This window comes from Trichosurus vulpecula, chromosome 5, assembly GCF_011100635.1.
Source record: "Trichosurus vulpecula isolate mTriVul1 chromosome 5, mTriVul1.pri, whole genome shotgun sequence".
NCBI classification, from domain to species: Eukaryota; Metazoa; Chordata; class Mammalia; order Diprotodontia; family Phalangeridae; genus Trichosurus; species Trichosurus vulpecula.
The window spans coordinates 92,489,154-92,499,518 of record NC_050577.1 but is presented as its reverse complement, the minus strand read 5'-3'; the positions used below and the strand labels follow the sequence as shown (position 1 = coordinate 92,499,518).

The window sequence follows — 10,365 nt, the reverse complement described above, 5'->3', positions numbered from 1 at the left end:
ACACACGCAGTCCTATATATAAACTACACCTAGGATTTATAATACAATTACAAATCTAATGTGCGACCTAGTCATTTCCCTGCATGCTCCTCCACTCGCTAACTCACAGGCGCGCGTCCGCGCCTTTCACAGAATATGTAGAAATTACGCTCAGTAAACACTTTTCCTGTAAATAATTTTTCTGGTTCTTTCCGGATTCAGTGAAACTTCACCACATATTCCCACATTGTAACGTTCGTTGTTTAAATGTCCCTCAAGGGCCTATAAAAGCGATGTTATCCAACAATAATGTTACGAAGCATTAAAAGGCAAAACAAAGAAACTAGTAAACCTGAGTAAATTGGTTCTAGTGTTCTGTGGTTACGAAAACATAAAATCCTAGGGTTCACCTCCCCTAATACATAGTGATAAAATATAAAGATATGAGGATTAAAATCAGTAGCTTTTCTCCTTCAGAACCTTTAGAATGCTAAGGTTCTAGATTTCTTACTAATTTTGAGGAAACACTCCGACAGACTGTGATAATATAACAAATACCCTCATGTAGTGAGCGTTCCCTTTATAGCTGGCATGGACTAGTGTGATGAGGATACCAAGACAAGTGATTCCAGGGCTAGTTAGCCATATTCTCTTTGGACTCTACTGTCTAGTTTTGAGTTTATACGTTATCTTTCCTACTCTGATATTGACCCACTATTAATAAGAAATACAATTTGATTTTTTTTTTTTAGCACTGATGGATATAGGACTAATCATCTGTGCTTTTTTTCCCACATCCCATTGTAACCAAAGACAAGGTTCTGGTTTTGATTTTGAGTTTCAAAGATAACTAGGGTTAAAGAATCAAAGATGTGGAAGCTAGACAGTAACTTAGATGTCATCTAGACAAAGTCCCTCATTTTGCAAATGCAGATGCAGAGGCACCAAGAAGTTAAGGGCCTTACCCAAGATCACACAAAAAGCAAGACTGACAACCTTTTAAAGTTTTATTAAACTCTCTAAGGTCAGAATGACCTGTTGTTTTTAAGGGAAGGGGAAAATTTTACAACAAATTTACATCCAAAGGGTTAGTGTTTGACAGAATCTGAACTTAAGAAGACAGACAATTAAATATTTAAGAACAGAACAATATAAGGTAATCCTTGTAGTGGTCTACTTTAAGTCTATCATTTTAAGAGAAACATTAATTTGCCCATCTTTTATTTATTAGTGGGAGGCATACAATATTTTAAAATAACTGGAAAATTCTGTACTATTCATCTAAAATCCATTTTGTGTACACTGTTAAATTTAATTAAATTAGATTTTCTGTTTAGGTTCAAATTTCAGACAAAAGTCTATCACTCTAAATTTTTGCTTTTTTAACACTAAAAAAAATTGCTGCTTTGAGTTTAGTGTTAAAGGCAACAAATGACCAAAAAAAACCACAGCATATCAATTTTTACCTACATTTAAATCATTTAAAACTAATAGTAGACATACTGTGAACTTCAGCTAAAAATCCAAAATTATTTACAAAAAAATTATTTCAGTGACCTAAACAAAATAGCAATGAAAAGGGAGGAGAGATAGGAGATGAGGGCATGAGAAATGGAATTGTTGTGTTCAAAAAAGTATTTACTAATAAATACTGTTGTGTTTTTGTCATGCCTAAATCACTATTTTAAATAGAAAGACATGATCTTTGCCCACCAAGGGTTTATAATCTAAGAAAGGCAACATGGATAGAAGAGAAACAAAGATAACATAGGCATAATTAAGCAAATTATTCATGGAATATGAAGTGTTCATTCTGGGGATAGAGTATAGAATTTAGAGAACATATAATTGAATCTCTATCCCTACTTTACAGATGAGGACAGTGAGTCCCAGAGAGGTGAAATTACTTGCCCAAGATCACAAAGATAGTTAAGTAATAAAACTGAGATTCAATTTTTTTTATATTTTGAAGGATTATATTTTCTTTTTCCCCATCCTTCCCCCCTCCACACACACATTTAATGGTATTTTATTTTTTCCAATTGCACATAAAGATAATTTTCAAAATTCACTTTTATGAAGTTTTGAGTTCCAAATTTTTTTTCTTCCTTCCTCCTCCCTCCCCAAGACAGTGAGAAATCTGATATAGGCTATACATATACAATGAGATTCAAATTTTATAAATATGATTCCAAAGTCAGTCTTCTTTGCACTGTACTGTCTCTCATGTTCATAATGAATAGAATAAGCTAGAAGACACCTTGCCAGTGGAAGGTGAAAATTCCCAGAATTCTCCTGGTAATAAGCCATGGTTGTAGCCATGGCTTCAACACTAGAGTAGATCTATGAGCTTCATCCATGTGAATGCTTCATCAGCACAGATCAACTCATTTACTCCTCATGTGTTCCTGTCCCTCTTCTCCCATGTCCCCCAAGTAAGATCTATTCAATGTGCTAGAGGCCATCTTCTAGGTCTAGTGACTGCTACTCAAGCTGTCCACCTGATTATACCTTGCACTCAATACATGATCAGCTAACCTCCTTTTACAATCATATTTTTTCCCTTGAGAATGTCAATTAGACCACTATTTGTATATAACTAATCTTTGGAATTATACTCTAATCTAGTCCATGGCATTCGTGAATGGAAAAACAACTTTTTTGGGTTCATTGCCTTTGTAGTTACATACACATACGAAATGAACTGATTTGATGCCTACCCCTTAAAAGGCCAAAAATTACATTCAGAATAAAAATTCAATGTTAGTTGGTGATATATGGAAATAATTTGCTTTTTAAACTCTACCATATAATCTATCTTTGCAAAGTATGAAATAACTCCATAAATTTATATTTTAAGTGACTATAGCTATAACCATGTTTGAATACCATCTAGTGAAGATTTGACTTAATCTATATCAACAGCCAAACCATATAATTCATGTAAAAATAGTCATTTTGGGTCATTTGATGGGTATTTGATGGTCTACCTACAAGAATCAAACTAAATCTGGCAATTATGACATTACTTCTTCATTTCATACTGTGTAGACACAGACTTAGAGACAAAATAACATTATCATTAAAAAATTATAATATCTCACACCATAAAAGGGCAAATGCTTTTTTAGTATTACCAAAAAAAAAACAAACCAAAACACCAAACCCACCAACTTTCTTTCCAAATGTGATTGTTGAATGAATTAACTACTCCCTATGCTTATATACAACGTATCCATATGCAATATGCTTATGCTGTTTGCTAGTTGTTACACTTGACATTTCTGAAAATTCATGAACAGTTCAGCTGCAGCAACAACAACATCTCTGTATGTGGCTCTTCGGGTGCTATGAATTCTTAGGTTCAACATGCCTCAAGAAGAGAAGCTACTCTTCTGAGTTTCCAAAGCCAAAACAAAGTAGAGTTGTAACATGTTCTCTAGATGCATACTTTTTTTAAAAAAGATTTTAGTATATTAATAACTTTAAATGCACATTTCACCTTTTGTCTACAGGGATCTGTCACCTATAATATATTATCAGTCTCCATATATGATATGGTTAGTATTAAAGTTGTTACTTTTTAGGCATCTATCATAAAAGCAAAGGAAACACCTTCCCAAGGTAAGGTCTTCGCTAAAAGAATTTAGTGGGGTTAATCTGTCCTATACTAAATGGTATATACACTCTCCTCTTTTGCCCATCTCTGTCTATTCTTACATACTACACCTGGAAGCTTCTATCAAAAGTTACTGCTGTCCAACCATGCCAACCCCCTCCCCACAACTCCCTCCTCACTGGATACCTCCATCCCTCTCTTTTTAGCTCCCTTGTCTTTTCCCTTTAGAGTGTAAACTCCTTGAGGGAAGACTGTCTTTCTTGTTTCTTGTCTTTGTATGACCAGAACTTAGCACAGTACCTGGAACATGGTAGGCACTTAATATTTCCTTCCTTCCTTCCTTCTTTCCACCTCTCCAAAAGTCTATGCAAAGAAAATTTGGCTAAAATTCCTTATTTTTATCTCTAGAGATCAGTCTGTCTTTCATATCTTATATCTGTTTGTCTGTAAATTATCAGTTGTCTTTCATTCCCTTGCCTTGTCCAGTCTTTTGCTATCTCAATAATATTGTTTTGATGAGTTGCACAGGAACACACAATCAGCCAGTTATAGTCTCACAAGCCTTAGAATCTGGAAAACAAATCAAGAGACACCTTAAGGAACCTGATAAACAGGCACAAGTTGATAAACTTGCCAACAAAATATTCTCTCCCTCTCTGTCTGTCTCTGTCTTTCTTTCTCTGTCATTGTAGATCTACATGTATATATGATATATATGAATGTATACATACATATGCATGTGTATATATACGTGTGTGTGTGTGTGTGTGTGTGTGTGTGTGTGTCCTTATGAGTTCCTTTTCTTCTATGTTACTTCCAAAGCCTGGAGATTCTACACTGGAAGCTTAGATGCCACTACACAATATTGGTCTCTTCCACTCAAAAGAGCTACCTTGAATTCCAAACATCCTTCTGTGACCTCATATCCTGTTTCCCAACTCCCACCCCCAACCTCAACTCTTGGTTCTACTTGTCCTCTGTGACTTCATCCTGCAGAATTACAATTGAAGAAAGAATTTCACTTACTAGAGTTTAAGGGGTCTTAACAGCCCACTCCCTTCAGTAAGTTAATTGGTGGGGGGGAGGGTATTATATCTCCAGACTCAGAGCATTATGGTCTTCCCAGGCCAAAGACCTTTCTCATGACATCATCAACTTCCTTGGATTGAAGCCATTGGATCCTATCCATCATGACTTCTCCAGATTAGAGTTAACGGTGTTTGGTGGTGGGAATGGGAATTTCCACCTATTTGCTATCCCTAGAGCTTAAAGACAAGAAGCATTATCTACTCAATGCTACAAATTCATGCAGACCGTTTGCCCCCACAGTCTTCTTTCTTCTCTCCTCAGGCAATGGCAGATCCGGACCCCTCAGCAGTAGATCTCCCACAGGTGCTAGATCAAGAGATAAAATGTCTGAGCAAACAAGAGAAATCCTTGCTGGGCAGTGTAGCAGCAATCAAGACCTTGGCTGGTATTCTTCGTGGCTGCTATGGCCCTTATGGCAGGCTAAAGTTCCTAGTGACGTCTCAGGGAAAAACTGTCTGTACAGGGTATGCAGCAACAATCCTTGGAGCGTTGGAACTAGAACACCCAGCAGCTCAACTCCTCCGGGAAGCAGCACAGACCCAAGCTGAGAACAGTGGGGATGGCACAACCTTTGTTGTTCTTCTGGCTGGGGCCTTGCTTGAGCAGGCTGAAGCCATGGTGCGGGCTGGCCTGCCCCACTCTCGTGTCCGTGAAGCCTATGCTATGGCAACCAATGAAGCTCTGAAAATACTGCCCACCTTGGTTGTTTGTTCCGTAGATTCTTTGGAAGATCCAACTTGGGCCCTGCGCTCTGCAGTATGTACCCACTCTCTCTCCCACCCTGAGTACTTGGCAAAGTTAGTGACTCAGGCATGTCATGATTCCCGAGATCCTGATGGAAGCTTTAACCCTGAACGCTTGGCAGTATGCTCAGTGCCTGGAGCAGGTCTGGGTGACTCAAGCCTGATACCAGGATTGGCAGTGTATGGCGCACCTTGTGGGAAAATTACAGTTGTACTTGGAGAAGCCAAGGTCGCGCTATATTCTTGCCCATTTGGCCCTGTTAGCCCCCATACACCTGCTGCTGCTCACCTCACTTGCTCTGAAGACTTAATTAACTATAACAATGGAGAGGAGAGAATGGCATCAATGTTAGTGACCCAGCTTGCAGCTAAGGGTATCAATGTGGTGGTGGTATGGGGACAAATAAACGAGATTAGTCTACTGCATGCTGATCAGCATGGCATCATGGTCGTGCAAGCAAAGTCCAAGCAGCAGGTGGTCCAGCTGAGCCATGTCATGGGTATAACTATGCTGCCTCTCTTGATGCCTCCCCTCGTAGCAGGGCAATGCCTTAAGGTATATACAAAGGAAATGGCACTAGGTTTGACTGTGGTATTTGAATGGGATTACTTACTTGCACCTGCTTTCACTGTGATCCTTCGGGGATCCACGGCTGAGGGATTAAAGGGAGCAGAACAGGCTGTTCATCATGCCATAAATGCCTATGCACAGCTGAGTCAGGACCCCCGCTTGCTACCAGGAGCTGGGGCAACAGAGTTGGCTCTAGCTAAAAAACTTTCAGAACTGGGAAGCCAATTGGAGGGGCCCAATGGTCCTGGGATCCTTGCATTTGCCAGGGCTCTGAGATCACTTCCTGTAATCCTAGCAGAGAATGCAGGCGTGCAAGGGGCAGATGTATTGGCACAACTTCAGGGACATCACCAGGCTGGGAACACAGTTATGGGAGTGGGGGATGAAGGGACAATAAATGTAACCCAGGAAGGAGTATTTGACCCCTTCATTGTCAAGACCCGGGGACTACGGGTGGCAGCTGATGTGGTATTGGAACTAGTGACTGTAGATGACATCCTGATTGCCAAGAAAAGTGGGGAGTATATCCACCCAAAGGACAGGGATTCTGAATCAGATAATCTGAAACACCCAACTTCCCTCAATAACAACTAACCCTTGGAAGAAATAAGTTGGCAACTCCCTCAATAAATGGAGACCACCAAGGAGGGCCGTACCACACCCAAAATGAATTGTGTACCTCATTTATTCCCTCCACATTTTTGCCACTAAAGGCACTTATTCTAGAGAAGAAAGGAAGAAAACACGGAAATATTTGTCACCTTTCTCCCAATTTACTTCTTCCTTCTTCAGTCTCCAGTGTTTGCCCTTTCACTTCTCAGTCTTAGAGCCAGCATCCCTCCTAGCCTGCCAAGAGTCAACAACTCCATCTCTCTCCATCAGACCTTGTTCCTCCTCAGATTTGGAGCATATTTAATTTCAGTGCAATAAGGTACTACATTTCCAAAATGAAGAGATTGAAATAGCTGTTCTCTTAATTCCCTTCCAGCTATAAATCCTGTGGACTTTAAAATATGTACTGGATGCCTACTATGCACCAAGCACTGTATAAGTTCTATAGGGATGCAAAAGAAGCATATGGAGTTCTTGTAATCCAGACTCTTATAATCTAACTGAAGTGACAAACCATACACATAACTAAAGTGCAATACAAAAACCCCGATAAATCGAAAAACTGATATTATAATCAAAAACTTTGGGCTTTCCCTAGGGAGAATTTGAGTCTGGGGAAAATTAGAAATTATATAAAACCTCTCCCTCACGTATACATTTTTTTATACACATGAAAATAAAGGGAAATACTTCACCAAAGGGTTAAAAAGAGCACTCATTGGCAGCTAATAGGTTATGTTTGGTAGTAGGGAAGGACAGCCTGACCTGCTTTTCCATGATGACAAGAGAGGGTAATGAGCTGATTGTATGTACAGAAGCTTCAGAGCTTTATCCTCAGCTGTGGGTTACCTTCTCCTGCCTCCTAATGGTGCTTCCTTATAGTTCGTTCCCCAGGCATCAAGTGTCTGGTCCCTACAGGGACCAGGGGATTGATGTAGAACAGAGACATTAAGTTCTCCTTGTTCTATAATTGTCCTTATTCTAACTGACCATTATTCAGCCTTAACTTCATAACTGCTAAGATTTTGAATCTTATCTGAGCATGTCAAAGCAGAAAATCCAAGTTCTTACAAGGCTTAGAAAATCAACTACATAGTTCTTCTCTTTCTTTTTTTTTTTTAAAGCTATGCTTTTTCCCAACTTCAAAACCAAACACAATTCAGAGTTTGTAGTTCCAGGGACCCTTTTTCTGTGGAAAATGATAGTAAGTAGATCTGTCATCAACTGTTTGGTCTTTACCAAATCTCTAGCTTAACTACATAGCTTCTGGTTATTTCTAATACTAGCTTCTATAAGTAATGTAAGCAGTCAGGGAAGCTGGCAAGGAACACGAGGGGAAGAAAAATTGAAGTGACAATTTCATGGTCCACTGTAAGGAGCTGGTTGCCTGTCACTAATTGGGTGGGGTGGCAAGAATCAATAATTCCAGATCTTGGGAAGCAAAAAATTGATAATAACATTGTTGAGGGGAAGCAATCTACATCAAATATCATTGGTAAAGATTTGATATCCAAAATATATGAGAAATGAACATAAACATGTAAGACTAAGTATAAATCCCCAATAGATAAGTATGCAAAGGACACAAATGGTTTTCAAAAGAAGAACAGCAAATTACCAACTATATAAAAACATGCTCCAAATCACTAATAAGAAAAATTCATATTTTAATACTCTGAGGTTTCACTTCACATTGTATGAACTGACAAGACAGCAAAACAGTGGAAATAGTTTCAGACCTGCACACAACTTGGCAGTAGACAGGGGCCAAAATTAAAATAGGCTAAACTTCTTCAGGCTGCAGATAGGTTTTTAGTGGCTCACTTTCCAAGTAAAGGTATAATTAATGATTAAACTATTTTGCAAATAAACCATATTTTAAAAGGGAAATTTCAATTAATATCAATTAATTACATTTAAGATTTTTATTTATTGTGAAATCACATTAATGTTAAAAAAAGATTACTTTGCTAAGCAGTACAAGTTTTAATACATTTTTCAGGTTTTCTTACTGTTTACAATTAGTTAATGAGATGGATTACACTTCTTGTCAGCAATCAGAATCATATTTGAAATTGATCTCTTTGGAAATCTGAAAACTAATCTTAGTAGCCACCTCATTTTCTGAATTTACTTCCTTGAAAAACCATTGTTCCCCGCTGAGATTTTTCAACAATTTAGATGCTTTAATTTGTTTTTCATTGGAGTCCAATTTGCTTAAGTCAGGATGTTTTGATTCAAAATGGCAACAAAGATTGTATTCCTTTGAAACGGCTATTGCTTCTCTTCAAACAAGGCACAATATTTTGTCTCTCATGTAACTAAACAAGTATATATTTGTCCACTCTGGATTAAACACTCTATGTTCTGATTTGATCTTTGGTTTTGTTTTGTTTTTTTATCACCCATTTTACAAAGTCACCCCAAAAACTTTAACGTTAAAACCAAAAAATCTCTTCAGCAACTACTCACTTACAAAGAGTACTGAACTGAGTATCTGACCTCAGAGACAGTGCCAGACACTCATGTAACTTGGAGGGTGGCCAAGCAGTGAGGGAGCGAAAGAAGCCCTCACGTTGTTGCTGCTCATTGCATAGCAGGCATCAGCTGCATTGACGTGTTGCTCTACTCATTTCATCTTTGTTCAATGCCAGTAATGACCAAAGACACAATGAAAAGATCCAACTCTCGCTCCTCTCTAGAGATAAGACTGATGATGGTTGGTTCCCATGGGTCATGTGAAAAACAGGAGAGACTGTGAAGTGGCAACCCACCTGCCAAGTTACTTGACAGGCACAAGAGTGACTAATGGAAGGCAAGTTAAGCAGGACGTGGACAAAGCACTCATTACATCTTTACTTTTATTTATGTGTGAAACACAGCTTTGGGACTGTAGCACTTCCCAGGCCGGGTCAAACCCTTAGAAGGACCCACATGACAGCCCCTTAACATGGCTGTGGGGATCACAGGACTCCCTAGGCAGGGTCGGGAAGTAAGCCTGAGATGTGCTTCCACATTGCTTTTCTGGTTGCATAACCTTAGGAAGATCCATGTGATAGCCTACTCAGAAACAGAGAACTCAGAAACAGAGTGGGCAGAGGAAGCCATTTATTACACTTCTCAAGAGAAAGTGGGTACAGTGCTCACTAGGAACACTCACTCAGATACAGAAGCAGGAGTGAAGTTAACCAGTTCTACCCTCCTTGTCTGAGTTAGGGTTAGTTTACATTCTTCATTTTCCTACATGCAGATTACATAGGCGTGGTAGTGAGGATACTTGACAGGGGCATGACAGCCTTTCTAGACCCCCTGACACCAAGATGGCCATTGTCTTAGTAAGCAAGCTTCCCCACAGCTATTGATTATCTCCCAATAACTTTTGTGTGAGCAAAGACATCATAATATCCCTTCTCACATTTTACGTCCTCTATATTCGGAATTATGTGAGAAAAGTGGATAAACTATTCATATGCTTTGAGAAGGCAGCACATATTGCTTATTGTATATGTTGCAAGGGACTATATCTATTATATTTTACTTAACAATTTTTCTTTGTTACTAGGGAGAGTTCAGTTTGGGGAGGTTCAGTTTGGAGACTGTTATCCGGAAATACACATGTAAACATGAACAAAAAAGCTGAAGTCAGAGTTGGAAGTAAGTTTGCAAGGGCATCATAGATTACATGCTTATCAGAGCTACAGGTAACACAAAGCTAAGAGAATCAGCTTTGGGGACAAGATGAAACATAATGA

General features: G+C 38.8%; 1 protein-coding gene across 1 annotated transcript; it reads left to right on the top strand.

Annotated features, from left to right (window-relative positions):
• The first annotated feature begins 4,577 nt into the window (after positions 1–4,577).
• CCT8L2 (chaperonin containing TCP1 subunit 8 like 2) lies at positions 4,578–8,987 on the top strand. The gene is made up of 2 exons (XM_036758728.1): positions 4,578–4,660; positions 4,949–8,987. Exon 2 carries the CDS (start codon positions 4,952–4,954, stop codon positions 6,593–6,595), a length of 1,644 nt encoding a protein of 547 aa, XP_036614623.1. The 5' UTR covers positions 4,578–4,660; positions 4,949–4,951; the 3' UTR covers positions 6,596–8,987.
• The last annotated feature ends 1,378 nt before the right edge of the window (positions 8,988–10,365 follow it).